The following is a 14,604-nucleotide window of genomic DNA, read 5'->3' as shown; positions in this document are numbered from 1 at the left end:
ACCCTCAGATTAATATTTAGGCTATCATGAGTGTATTCCACTATGTGATATACAATGTGCAAAAGCTTGTTTTGTCTCTGTAGCCAGTTGTATAACTACTATTGCAAAGGTATTATAAAAAAAATCATTTCATTTCTAGAAACAAGAGACATCTTCTAAAAACATGTTAGAATGCACCTGAAATTGGGAAATCTACTTAATCACAAAATTTTCTGGGGGAAGACCCCCAGAACCTTGAGTGGTTACTCAACTGCTGTATTGAAGTACACATTTGAGGTACTTGTACTTAAGTATATACAAATTATGCAACTTTACCCTTCTGCACTACATCTCAGAGGCACATTTGATAGCTTTTTACTTTACCGATAACTGGGCTTTAGGTTTGTAGTGTTTAATTAATAAGTTGCATGTGTCAGTGTGTGGCTTGGACAAGTCTTTTATTATGTGTAAGAAAACTTCAGGCCTGACAAATAACTACAAAGATATATATTCGATGAATAATCATTCATATTTTTAGTATTTAAAAAAAAAAAAAAATATTCAAAATGAACAGAAAATTACGATTCAACTGTCGACCTTTTTAATGCAGAAATTCCAGTTTATAATGTATCGTACCTAAACATAGAATCAATTTGAATAGATCAACCCTGTTGTCACCAATACCCAACACAGCTATTAAAATTGATATATCCCTACTTTTTATTCCACTAAATTACCAAATAAATACATTAAAATCCCTGAATACTTCTTCCGACACTGAAGAGTTGGAAATGAGTATCGACACACACTCACTGCTGTACCAAGATATTTCTCTTTTCCATTTATTGAATTTGATTACATCGATTTAACAGTGAACCGGTCGGGAGAAGGGGTGGAGGGAGGAGATGAACAAATTATTGATCATGTTGTTCACAGTTAAGGCAAAGATAATACGCTTTCAGGCGATATGAGCTCTTTCATGGAAAGAATAATAAAGCATTATATACACATCGTCTTTCACTCACTCAATATGATACTGTTCTTGTGATAATAGTCGCAGTACAAATACACTGACCCACGAGGCAGGTCACCATGATAGCAGCTCCTGCTCGTGTGCTGCATACGACCTCAGGTAGACTGTGGCACTGTAAGAAATAAAGAGCACTTTTCAAGTGTCTGTTATTCAGAAATAAAAAGGTCAAACATTCCTTTAAATAAGCCGTCTAATCAGGGTTTTAAGACTTGCTTTAAAGGGCCAGTCTGCAGCACAAACAGTTCTCCTACGTGCTTGGCACACAGGTTTCAGTTGGTTGCAATCTGCAACCTCAACACTAGATGTCGCCAAATACCACACACAGCAATTTTAAGCGATATTACACGGGAATGGAAGTAACGCAGAGTAAAAAGAACCAGCGGGTAATGTATGATATAATAACTTACATTTTGTATCAGTCAGTTTGTAATCGGATGAGTTCATAAAATAGAGTTCATGGCATTTATGGAAACATGCATACATTTCAGAGTGGACTGTGTGACATTCATTGTTGAACTGCACCCGGATAAATACATTTCATGAAAAGAATGAGATTATCATCCCAACATATACACACTGTGAAAAAATAAGATTCATCAATTTGTCTCAAAGACACTTTTCTTTTAGAGAAACCATCAAAAATGTTTTGCTTTCTGTTCTCCTGTCAACAACAATCATTCAAAACCGTCTTCATGACGCTCCCTCTGTCAGGATGAAGTCAAGCTACATAGACCATCATTCACTCGTTGTGCTCTGGAGTACATTCCAACACGCAACTAATACTGATCATATAGATTGCACACACAGACTTGTTGCTATGAAGTAAAATTAGCCTGGAAGCGTGTTTATAAATATATGTATGTATTTCCGGATCTGTAACGGTCTTGACCGAAAGGTTTCAGAGTAAGAAAATAAATTCTACATGAAGTATTTTGCACCATTTGAAGTAATTTGCTTTCTGATCGCTGTGTGATGCACATACCGTCTGATAAACACAGTAGGCATCCGTCTGCATAAACAGCTTAGAAAGTCGAGCTACTGAAATAATGTCAACACTCACCCCAAAAATAACACCTGCAAAGCTGCCTTAATAACTTATATCTCATATACATACAGATAGTCAGAGGGCTACAGAGGCCGTCTTCTCATAAAAGTGCGCTTACATCCATCTTGTGCGTTTAAAAGAGAATTCCCAGCAGATGAATCTGCTTCAGTTCGCTCTCATGTGCACTAAAAGTGCTCCGTCTTCTATAAAAATATACAAATTCATAGCACACGCATGTAACGGTCACACCATCAGGCGGTTCGGTGCGCTGCCTGCCTGCTTGGAGCCGCTCAGCAGGCCGCGGGCAGTCAGCTGCTGGGGGTGGGTGGAGGTGTAGTGCCCTGATGCTCCACCCGGGGGAGCTGCTGCCTCCAGTAGGTGAAGTGGCTGTAGGTGTCCGAGCAGGGGAAGTCTGAGGTGGAGGCTCGCATCTTCAGAGGAAACACGTGGTCCACCACCTCACCCAGACGGACGTAGCTGAGGAGAGGAGGAGGAGGAGGTAATGAGACACACATGACCATCTCTGAGGATGTATCACGTATACAGGATGCAGGACTTACGACGAGATGTTGGTCTTGGCGTGCTCCTGCACTAGCTCGCCTTTAGGGTTCACTGTGAAAATCCTGTTCAGTGGAACTCCTACTTCTTTATAGGAATATACATCCTGCAAAATATAAAATCGCATTGAATTCAACTGGGTGTATCGAAATTAAACCTTGCAAGAAATCTCTGTACTGTTCTCAATATAACTCGTACCGTGGGTCTGTTGCCAAACGCTGCATAAAACGGCTGTGTGTTTGGGTAAAAGAGGTTCTTGATGTCGTTGAGACACTCCACCTTGAATTTCTCGGGTTTCTTCTCGATCACCTCTCTGTCAAACACGAACCAACAATTAGCACAGTGGGACAACCGTCACGTGGCAGCGTCTCCTGCAGCTTCTCACACATGAAGGGTGGATTTAGTAAAAATATGAGAGACCTGTGCAGAGCCGAAAAGAGGCTGCTTGGGCTGAGAAGGACGGGCCCCACGGGGAGCATCGTGCCTCTCTCGTTGACCCAGTGGAGGTAACCTCTGGTCATGTCGGCCATGCCGATAGCTCGGGCTGAACAGTACAGGAACTTGTAGCCATTTCTGACAGGGCGAGGAAGAAAGAACGTGTATTATTAAACAAAGCTTGTTTCCGGCGTCGTTGGTGTCAGATATGTACACAGGTTTAAAACTATATTCATATATTAGTGCTTACTGGCTGACTTTGTGGTAGAGCTGTGCGATGCCCTGGTGGGTCCAGTCTTTCCCCAGCGTGGGCAGGATGTGACCCAATGTGTCCGACCTGGAGGCAAACATTGTGAGTCCAGGCTAATGTGAGTCCGGTACCTTCGAATCGTCTCTAAACCGAGCAACACACCTGGTGATGGTTCCGTCTATGTCGGAGATGATGATCTTGTCGTCCCAGTTCCAGAGGTAGATGGTGCCCTGACAGCGGCAGGTTCCCTGGTACTGGGTGGTCACGCTGAACACAGCGTCGTTAGGACCGTCCTGCAGCTGGAGAGACAGCTGTGAGAGAGAGAGAGAGAGAGAGAATGTGATATATGTTGGTAAAAACGATGATTCGGACAAATAAAACAAGTCTGCACTCACCAGCTGCTCTGATGTGAGTCGGAGCGTTTTCTTATAAGACACGCCTCCTGGTGTGTTCCCGGGCTCTGATTGGATGATGGGAGAGCCCTGCATGGTCGCCCTGTGGTCGTCATCGCTAGAGGAGGACTCTTCTTTGTGCCTGGCATCAGGTTGACAGTGTGTTAAAGTCAGTTCAGGATATTGTCGTGCTGTTAATGTGTCGATGGTTCCTCACCTGTTTGACATTTTCCCAGCCTGCTCGGCGTAACCGCAGGCCCCGCGCTCAGAGGCCGAATCCTACGAGAGGAGAAACGCTGTCAACTGGCTTTACTCACTCATTCAGCAGGAAAACCAGATGAAATCAGATGAGGAGAAATTACCGATTTGGTGCTGCTGTTTCTGCCCCGCCAGGAGAACCACCACCTCCCTCCTTTCTTGGGCATCTTCTCCTTCATGATGTTCTCCACTGCAGCCTGGAGCAGGATGGCACACAACCCCAAAACAACCCCAACGCAAAACCCACACTTAACAAAAAGAAATAAATCAAGCCAAAAGCAAACTCATCACACAGTAACACAGAAGCAACGATGCGTCTGCGGCTGCATATGGGTAAATAAAGGATGTATGGGTGGGGCAGCTTTTAGGGGATTTAAGGTAGAAAACAGGAGGAAATGGTAGAAGAGTGCCGTCTCTGACGTACAGAGCTGTATCCCAGCAGACTGGTCAGACAACAGAGAAGGAACTCTAATGTTGAGTGAATGTAACTGAGGCAAGAGGACTAATGGATGGATGGATGGATGGATGGAGGCGCCAACGGGAGGGGGAAGGAGGTGGAGACAACGTTTAAGGAGAAGAGATTCAGTATATGTTTGTCACACAACACAGAGATTGTGATAACAGAACATTTGCACATTAAGTATTACCCAACTAAATTAATGTAGGATGGGTCAAGTACAGTGATTCGCATACAGGGTGCAGTACCAAGTTCTGTCGAAAGGGGGAGCAGTGTTCATACAGTCTGGTGTGCTGCTTACCTTTGGTAGTGGTTTCTGAAAGGCTTGCAGGGCCAGCATAAGGGGAGCCGCAGAGCTCCAATTATAGTATCTGAGGAAGGAAAACAAAATGTATTTTTATTAATGCCGTAAATAAATATGCACATGCTGCGGTTTCTGCTCCTCTGTGTGGCACTTAAATCCACACAGTGGATTGTAAACAGCCCGTAGACGGCTGTTTTCTGTTCCCACTCCATCAAATGTGAAATGTCTTACTTGGAGCCGATTTTCACCACGAGGTTGGGGTCGTCGATGATGGAGGGACTTTCCGAAAACTGCTGGTAAGAGATGATTTTCTCGTGGAACTGATCTGTAAGGACACATTTTTCCGTGTTCAGTTTTCCTGCAGGACCCACAAAGTGTGAAGCCGGCGGTCCAGCTGTGTCGGGCGTCTCACCTTTCGTGATCTCCCTGTTGTCATTGAGTCCTCCGCACAAAGAGATGGCGATGGACGGCATGTCCGCCATGTTGTCGCAGTAGCTGTCCACGCCGCTGTCTCCCCCGGAGCTGAGTGACTGTGGGGACAGACTGGAGCAGTGGAGACCCGGGTCTGAGATGCTCCTCACAGCTGCACCGCCGTCACTACGGAGGAGGAGAGGTTGTCATAACGACGGACCACCAGATATTCTCAGGTACGTCGAGGTGTTGAAAATGTTACTGCATGTACGTTATGTGACTTAGTCAAACCTCTTAGGGAAGTAAAGAGCCGCCACTTCAGGCTCCAGAGCCGTGATGTCATCAAGGTAAATCCCATCGGAACCAAGATGGCGGCTTCTCTTGTCTGCAACAGAGAGTCGACCTCATTGTAATGCTTTTCTCTGACAAAATAATTTGTCTTTCTAGAGTTTCTACATATTTTGACTAAGCATATTTTTGCAAGTCCAAAGAAAGTTGTTACCTTTTCTCTTGGACGGAGAGTCCGTCTTGCCTGCCGGACGAGACGTCGCCTCCTCCATGTCGGACGTCATACGAGCCGCCGCACCTCCGGCGGTCTGGGACTCCACCCTCGTGGGTTCTGTCTCCATGCCGACCGTCTCCTCGCCGGCCTCCTCCTCCTCCTCCGGCATGAGCAGCCTGAGCGCCGATATCTCGGAGCAGGGTCCGCACTGCTCCGAAGACGCCTCGTGAGTTATCACGCGGAAGTGCGTGCTTTCGGACACGGGGATGGACACCGGGCAAACTGGTGGAGGAGGGTCGGATTTCACTGGGAGGAAGGACGGCTGGGAACGCAGGGAAGAGGATGAAGTGTGAAAAACAGCGAAGCAGACCCTCAAATGTCTTAAGAATTGGACACTTTTTGGTTACCGTGGCAGCCTGTGGCAGCTCCCCCCACGCCCAGTGCATGGCTGGATTCTGATTGTCCGCGTCCAGCGGCTTGTTCGTTAGTTCGGAGTCGCTCTTGGAAGATGTGGGACGGGAGTTTCCAGGGCTGAGGGAGGAACAGAGCAACATCAAGTTATAGAACAATAACACACAGCTAACCTCCTCGTCACACTCAGACGAATGAAGCACCTCTGAATGGGACTCCAGTCTCCATCGGAGCGAGTGTAGAGGCTGTTCTGTTTGAAAGAGCCGACGCTCTCGTCTCTTAGGACGTCCCGCGATGAAGTCCTGAAACACACAAATACTGTATATGAACCACCATAACATGATATGTATGTACATGATACATGCTCCCTTTAACAACAGCACACGCTGTGAAGATATTTCCTCTTTTCACATGCAAAGCTTCTTCTTTTCACTCTAAATGTGTGTGTGCGTGCCAACGCCACAGCTGGAGGCCTCTCCACTATAGACACTGTACTGTTTATCCTCGCCTGACAGCCTGTTACAGCTGCTCTCCAAGCTCATTTCAGTGATGTATTATAGTTTGTATCTCGCTGGCTCGCTGTCCTCCCTCGCTTCCCCGTCACGTGTAACGCGTTTCCTCTTTGCTCGCCACCTCACGTGTTCTTCCTCTTCCCCTTTACTCCCTCCACACATCCTCACCTGCTTCTCTCCATCTCCGTCATCTCGTCCGAGCTGATGTCTATGGTGAACATGTCGTCGTCCTCCGAGTAGTCCCCGCTCTCCTCCCTCCTCACGCTGTCCGCCCGAGCTTTCCTCCTCCTTTTCCTCCTCTTCTTCATCATCCCGGCGCCGCCGCTGATGCCGGTCTCTCCCGCGCACCCTGCGGAGCCCAGGGTCTGTATGGGCGGCCCGGAAGCCTTCCCCATCAGGGAGGAGCTCATCAGGAGGGCGCCGTCCGACAAGATCGGAGAGGTGGCGAGGTAGAAGGGAACCACTTCCTGCGGGAAATGAGATCGTCTCAATTTTTCAATCGATTTTTTTTTTTCATTTTTGTAAAATTTTATTTGATGCGTCCAGAATAAAAGGGACACTCTGATATGACCTCTAGAAACAACACTAACACTGAAAAACAAAACACTTCATCAAGAATGTCATCTTTGGCTTCCACCCTGAACATTTCCCTAAGCGGGTTAAAACTAGATTTGGACATTTTGGATCAAATCCCGCTGGAATGCGACTCCGCCGTTGCTGTTTGGCGCAATTTTTGATCCGAGGGACAAATCGCCGCCAAACTGTTCTGCTGTAAGGAGACCCCTTTGCCAGCGGGAAAAAAAACCCCCAGCAGCCAATCCGAAACAGACTCTGTTCCCCAGTTCTGTGAAAGGAGGCGTTTTTTGTTTATAATACCTCCTTCTAGGAAACGAAAAGGCTTTCCAGGAGGGACTCCTTCTGTCAGCGCGGGGGAGTCTAAGTGTTGGTGTGCAGACATATGGAACGAGGGAGAGAGGGAGGAAAAAGTGAGGTGCAACCCTATGATTTGTGGTCTCACAAAACTCTCCCTCACGTTTTTCTCCCCCGTGCCAAGAATCCCCCTCCTCCCCTCCCTCTCTCCCTCTCTCCCTCCATTCTCTTCCAGGCCTGGGAACCTGACACCACTCAGGGGGGAACATAAATTGCCCACTTCCCTTGTCGGTGCCGGGGCCCCCCTGGCCTCAGTAGTCCACTGCTTGTTCTGTGTCTCCCAGAACACACATCCTCATGTACACACAATAACATCTCGCACTGCACACACATGCGACTTGGCAGCTCGAAAATCCTGGAAATCAAAACATGTGACGAATTCCGCTTTCCAAGAAAAGAAGCTGCTTTTTTTTCTCCCTTTGAATTTGAGAGATTTAGAGGCTCTGAAGGCTCAGAGTTTTAGAAAGAGAATTCATTTCTTGCTACATCTCTTCAACATCTTTTCATTTCTTCGCCAGAATACTTAAGTCCGGATTGATCCGCAGTCATTAGACCGCAGCTTTTAATATCGGTCAGGAAGCCAATGCTGCATTAAAGACTCACTGATGAACAGAGGAATCCTGTTCCGCCAAAAAGGAAAAGGAAAAAAAAAAACCCAAACCCGGCGTGACCTTGTTCAAACTACTACTACTGCCTGTAGGGAGGAAGATAGCCGGGATGATGCTTCTCGGTTGTAAACAGGGGTGTGTCTGGGTTTCAGGGACGTCAGGCATCCATACCTGATCATTTTCTGTTTCCTGCACAAAGAATGCTTCTCCGTTGTCCCCCAGCTTCATGTGTAGATCCACCGGTTCTCCGTTGATCTCTATGTCCACCTTGACGACAGAAAGCAATTGTCAAGAAACGTTACAAGTCTCTCAATGCGGCGACAAAAAAAAGTTGTGGTTGCCCCCCTTACCACTTTCTCCCGGGACCGGAGGACTCCCATCTTGCCGAAGCGAACGTGGAACGGCGAGCACTGCAGGGATCCATCGGGCTGCCGCACCACGATGACGTCGATGCAGCCGGAGAGGGTGGCGGGGTTCAGGCCTCGGTACAGCTCTTTGACCTGGACGAACACCTGGCCCGCCAACTGGCCCACGTAGTTCATGGTCTGACGGGTCTGGTGGAGAGGGGGACAGATGACATCACTTACCGAAAGGTCTAATTTTACTGCTATCAAGTCTCGACCTTCGGAGGAGGAGGTGTTTATGCACCGGCATCCGCTGTGCCCTTCTTCGGTCTGTCAATCAAACCACCGATGACGTATGGAGCCTCACTGGAGAGGGCATGAGGTCGAACTTATTCCAACACTCTGCTTTGAAGTCACTCTTTAAGCTGCAGCATGACTGGAGGACTGGAAAGAGTACCTTCCGTCCTCATTCCCTCTTCTTAATAAGCCTGGAAAACTTTTCCATTCAACAACAAAAGGACAAACCAAGTCAGACCACAGTCTCTAATCAGGTGATGTCATAAGCTTCCACGGTATTTATTCACGCCGCAGAGTCAGTCACACACTGTTCCCGGGTGGATGATAGCACAGTGACACAAGAGAAAGAAGTTGTGGCTTTTAAGCCCCCGAGAACACACTGTCTCAGTCAGCTTCTGACTCTTCTGACCACAGTTTGATGCCCCACTATCTCCATAAGAACGGTGTCAGTGTTGAAGCAGATTCCCTGAGCTTTTGAGAGCAGACATATTTGAGATTTGAAGCTGCAGGTGTGATTTCGTTTTATGACCTCGTTTCAGCTCTAATTTGAGGCCAGATTTTCAGCCGGCGTTTCAAAACTTCCTCTAGGTTGTAAACATGTAGACGTGTCGTTACGTAATCATGCCTCATACACAACATTCTGTCCATTCTGTTGTACATTTAAAAAAAAAAGAATATGATTTTTGTTTTGTTCTGAGTCACTCGTTGTGATGACCAAACACCGATGGCCCCACATGATAAATCCCATTTGTAATAGTTTTCAGGGCTCCTTGGGGTTTGCAGCAACAGGGGAAGGGGGGAAGTGGGGGTCTGACCTTGACTCAGTTGGCAGTCGGCCCCCCCAAAATGATTGCAGCAGGGGGAAGATTTGGACTAACGCCAGCGCATCTCCCCCTCTGAGCACGAGGGCTGCCTAGAGGTCTAATTTTAGAGCAGCCGATGAATCCGAGGAGCCACAACAACTTCTGAAGTCTTGAGTTTCCTCTTATGGATGACCCCGGTCGTCTTTAATTATTAATTTCACCTTTCACTAAGGCGTCGAGTTACAGAGCTGCTGGCCAACCCGGGCTGATTTTCAAAGAGGATGTCTTTTTTTGTGTGTGAAGCTGCTTCATCCAAAAATAGACTGTCTTCCATTAGAGATGAGACAAAATAGAGAAAGAATGTGTCAAAAACACTGACAGCAGCAGCCTGAATCCTATTTTTAATGCTGATTTTGTGGTTAAGTTGAATGTGTGTACAAGCTAGTATAGCTAAATATGTCCTTGCAGGAATCTGGCTGGACCACTCAGCAGATAATGTGTTGCAAGTATAGACACACAGAGTCTTTAATTAGTCCCATTTAACCATACCTGCATAAGCTTTTATGTTACATTTAAGAAAATAAAAGCCTCAGCCAGTGGAAAGTGTAAGTGATTCAGTATTGCTGAATTTAAAAAAAAAGAAAAAGCTTCACACCACCACCGGAAAGACGTTTAAAGAGCCGACAGAAGTAGAACAGCTGACTCACAATATCACCCTGACAAAGAGTAAAAAAGGCCCAAACAATGACACAGCATTTATCAGAACAGATATGTAGGTATCATTTAAAAAAAAAAAAGGTGAGGTGTATTAAAAGTCATTGTAACAGGAGCCTACCTTCTATAGCCGAGTAGACAGCCTTATCCGACACACGCTTCCTCCTCGGCGGTGAGTTAACGGCTCAACACATCCCGGTGTTCCCGGTAAAGAGTTTCTGATGAAGCCTCGACTCTCCGTCACCGACTACAACAACAACGCGGCACTCATTTACTGCCTCTCTGTCTCCTTTTCTCCCCTCGCGCTCAGTTTATCTCCGCGAGCCTCGTCGGGGGGGATGACATCACACGCATCGCGAAGCCAGCCGACCAATCAGCGTCGAGCTGTTGAGTTGTCAAACGCATCGTTCCGGCTTCCGCCACAGTGGCAACAAAAATTACAGCATGTCTGCGTCTTTATTGGTATTCCCAAAGTGAAACAAGCGTATTTTTTTTTATTATTATTATTATTTAACGTGACAAGAGTATATTTTGTTAACTTGTCGGTGAAAAGTTGGTGAAATAGGGAGGTTAATGCAACAGTAATAGACCAGTAGCGGCTACGTTACGGTGGGAAATGGGGAAATAGCGGGGCTACGTCAGCGTTTGAAGTCGAGCAGTCAGCGTGACGCAGTGAGGTGATCTCTCCAGCCAATCACAGGCCCGTGTGACGGCACATGCGACGCTGGCAGCCGAGCCATGAGACCCTGTAGTGTAACTGTAGTCTCCTCCTCGGCAGGATGTGGTCGGCTGGCGGAGTCGTTTATGTAGACAGATACAGTATGTATGACGGCTATAAGAGGAAGGCATGTTTCACAACTACACACACACACACACACACACACACACACACACACACAGGCAGACTTAGATATACACTCACATGGTTCTGCATAGCCTTCCCCTACTTATGCACTTAATAAGTAAAATATGTATAAGTGTGTGTGTGTGTGTGTGTGTGTGTGTGTGTGTGTGTGTGTGTGTGTGTGTGTGTGTGTGTGTGTGCGCGCATGGGAACTAATTGTTTTTCCAGACTGTGTGGACTAAAAAGGAAGAATGCATGTCTTTGTGAGCCCGGTGTGTTGTTATCTTGCGGGACTGTATCGTACTTTTAAAAATGCTCACACAGCCTGCCAGATGGCACTATTGTGAAATGAGACTTAAAGATAAAATAAACCACAAATAAACCGCCACGCTCCACTTTTGGACTCGTTGGCAGTTCGTTGGGTAGCAAACAGTGCATGTCACCCATGTCAGGTTGTTGTTAGATGTCAGCGTTGTCTCATCTTGCATGGCTCCTGCTGTGTGTGTTTTGTGTTTTACAAGCTTCAGCACTTTCAGCTTCAGAACCAGTTTTCTTTTTGTTGCATGGGAACTCTCGTCAAACTGCTGACCCTAGCACCAACCTGCAACCTCAGCTGACATGAAGCAGCTCGGTGAACGGATTTGACCTTCGACCTCACAATCCGTTATTTAAAAATAATCATCAACCTTGTTTAGATCGAGGGTATTTGTAATGGTAAGATGGTATGAAACAAATATCCTCCTTTTGTAAGGAATCTCGAAGGCAGAGACCTTCAACAGGGGGACCCCCTGTGACCCCTAGGGGATCCAGAGAGGTACTGCAGGTGGTCCCCGAAATGATTTGACCCCAAACTTTTTTTTCTTCCAAAATTAAAAATATGTTCAATTCTGTTCTATAAATATATAAATCTGTCAACAATTACTATTTTAATGGCTTCACATTGTATACATACATCATTAGGTAGTACTTTATGGCACTATAGGCCACACAGTTTTATACGATATGTAATAGGGGTGGGGTGGGGGGGTGCTCTAAGGGAAGGGAGCAGGTGCAGACTGGTTTCATTCATCACGGCACAAACAAACTGTAGTGTAATTGATACTTTTGCCACACCCTGAAGCTCTATCACCGACACCACAACAACACAACAACACCTTGGAATTTCCTCTACACGAGCGTGTCCTTAAACGTCACAAAGAAGACGCCCGTTCTGGCACCGCCACACACACACACATCAGTCGTGTGTGTGTGTGTCGCCGTGGTTCCTGCGAGGATACCGGAGCCCCTCAGACACATTTCTAAGAACGAGCTGCTTTGCCAGGAAGAGCGGAGCCTCCATGACACCACTTTCATGTATGGTCAAGCGCTGCCATCGGGATCAGGGGTCAAACAAGTTGACATCTGTCACTGTCAGCGACACTGAGTTTCTACACTGTTGCCAATAAAGTTGGAATATTTGTTTTTTCAGGCATGTCCTCTGTTTATCGCTATTTAAATGCATCAGTCATCACTTTTGTATTTGCTTGAATTTCCCAAAGCCCTCAAATATCTTACATTTGACTTATTTTATCACACCAACTTACTGACATGTACTGTTGACCTTATTTATTCACCCTCTCTGCTCGGAGGAGTGTCTTTTCTCACACCCGGTTCAGCCAATGTAATGTTTGTTTACTCTACATCTGCCAAAGAAAGTTACGTGAATTTTAAGGTTATTTTGGGAGTAAAAAAAACATCAGTTTCTGTGTCAAACCGGACAACGCCACATAATCACAGGTTCCTCATTCATCGCCTATTTCCGGGTGAAATGTTTGCACTCCAAACCCCAAATTTGCATGTGCCTATTATACATGTATGCACTTGACAACCGTTTGAAATGAGTGATTTCGGATGCGCCTGAAGCCCTCACAAACAACAAGTCAATGCAGTCATTCTGCTTGCATGTACGTCCAGTTGACTCAGCAAGGGCACGGTGCTTTAAAGACTTAATTGCGTCATTTTTCTTCTTACGTACTTGTGGATATCGAGTCCTACGATTGGCCGGCCGGAGAGTCATAAGACCGGACGGAAACATTAGCTGCAAATGCCAAACTCAGATGCACTCTTTGTCCTTAATGAGTGGGATTATGAGCGGAGAACACCCTCTCGGGGTAAAACATCGTTGAGTTATGGCTGTAGACCGTGAAGAAAGTAGGAAAAAATTATTCACCTCACTTTCACCTAATTATTCTGACTTGCAGGCTGTCAGATTTTTGAGGACAAGTTGTTTTCATATCAAATAACCGAAACTCAGAAAACCACAGATTGGGGGTGAGGAGATCACCCGATCCCTCAGCTACCCCCCGAGTCTCTCCTCTCCTTTTTCACACCCTTCGTCTCCCTCGGATGATTAGTCGCAGCAGATCATCTTACAGGGGGAGGGATTACCGACTCAAACACACATTCATGGTCTCTCAGGCTCTGCTGTCCCATAAACCAGCTACAGATCTGGTGATCTCATATTTTAGTTTTAGTCAGATTCAATTAAAAACATGTCTGGACACAAACACATGTATCCAGAAACATGCTGTTTTCCCTCTTCTGTTCATTCACATAAAAGCAAAGATCCTTCCCATTTTCACCTTTAAACCAATGTGTTGTATTCATGGAGATGTACCCTTTTACCCACAATTCATGCTTTTGCGGATGATGTGGAAACTACTCTACCCAGCTCCAGGTGGTGTCGGCGGCATAGTGCTCGACAGCCTCGTCAAACTCTTCGTCGTCCTCTGCTGATGTCATGATTCCATAATGTATTCGATCCCAGCCGCCGTGGGTCTCCGATCTTCGCTCAACGGATGTGTGAACTCCACAAGTTCGGTCTGGAAGTCAGGTCTTCACTCTGTGAGCACATGGAGTGTCTGACAGCAAGTGGACAGTGTCCTACTAAGTTCACCTGGGGGGGGCCCCCTGGTCAGAAACCCGAGACTTTCCTGAGTTGGTCATCTTCGTCCATCAGACCCCTATGACTTCTTAGGCATTTGAGGAGAGGGACACCTGCTAGGCTTGTTTACGCAGAATGTTAGTCCGAGTGGACTTCACACAAACACGGTCACACTTCATCACACACCGGTCATGCGGCAAATGACCTAAATTGGTAGAGCAGGCCCCATCTAATGCATGACGTTTAATTTCTTATTAGGTAATGCAGCGACGGTGACCCCTGTTGATGCCGTTCACCCGATGTTGACCACAGAAGGGTCATCAAGATCGGAGCACCTGTCGCGTGGGGTGAAGTCCAAGTCTCCCTGATTGCCCGGAGACCCTTCCAGTGACCACTGTAATTAATATGGCACTGTTGCCCCCGGTGTGTTTGAACTGGTGACCTTTGGTATAGTATTTGATTGGTCAGATGACTGACGTTTCAATAACGGTCTACACCGCCCTCCTGTGGTCAAAAATGTAAACACACGCGGATTTAGCGTTGCGTTAACGGGTTACATTTTAAACTCCGATTTATAAAGACGTACACTTCACG

The 14,604-nt window shown here is 46.5% G+C and overlaps 1 protein-coding gene across 2 annotated transcripts; it reads right to left on the bottom strand.

The window, feature by feature from the left end:
* Nucleotides 1–765: 765 nt before the first annotated feature.
* lpin1b (lipin 1b) lies at nt 766–13,967 on the bottom strand. Of its 2 annotated transcripts, none has more exons than XM_084031237.1 (20): nt 13,794–13,967; nt 8,436–8,639; nt 8,257–8,352; nt 6,716–7,014; nt 6,239–6,337; nt 6,032–6,155; nt 5,625–5,946; nt 5,414–5,507; nt 5,124–5,308; nt 4,943–5,036; nt 4,709–4,778; nt 4,055–4,147; nt 3,910–3,971; nt 3,696–3,834; nt 3,463–3,611; nt 3,301–3,387; nt 3,036–3,188; nt 2,814–2,928; nt 2,618–2,721; nt 766–2,534 (listed from the first exon to the last, which is right to left on the bottom strand). In XM_084031237.1, the coding sequence occupies exons 1-20, from the start codon at nt 13,866–13,868 to the stop codon at nt 2,366–2,368; spliced, it is 2,733 nt and encodes a 910-aa protein (XP_083887363.1). In that variant the 5' UTR covers nt 13,869–13,967; the 3' UTR covers nt 766–2,365. The 2 variants fall into 2 exon arrangements, with proteins under 2 accessions (XP_083887363.1, XP_083887364.1); XM_084031238.1 differs by lacking the exon at nt 13,794–13,967 and adding an exon at nt 10,365–10,556 and having other exon boundaries at nt 767–2,534.
* Between the last annotated feature and the right edge of the window lie 637 nt (nt 13,968–14,604).

This window comes from Eutrigla gurnardus, assembly GCF_963514095.1.
Source record: "Eutrigla gurnardus genome assembly, chromosome: 16".
Classification (NCBI taxonomy): domain Eukaryota; kingdom Metazoa; phylum Chordata; class Actinopteri; order Perciformes; family Triglidae; genus Eutrigla; species Eutrigla gurnardus.
Note: the sequence above shows the minus strand (reverse complement) of the source record. Positions and strands in the feature narration are given on the sequence as shown.

Bases quoted from the DNA above. Each gene is read 5' to 3' on its own strand.
- lpin1b (XM_084031237.1), bottom strand. From the start codon at position 13,868: ATGACATCAGCAGAGGACGACGAAGAGTTTGACGAGGCTGTCGAGCAC. The intron at 6,338-6,715 runs GTGAGGATGTGT...TGTGTGTTTCAG, and splicing joins ACGGAGATGGAGAGAAGCAG to GACTTCATCGCGGGACGTCC. The intron at 4,779-4,942 runs GTAAGACATTTC...TTCCTTCCTCAG, and splicing joins GTGGTGAAAATCGGCTCCAA to ATACTATAATTGGAGCTCTG.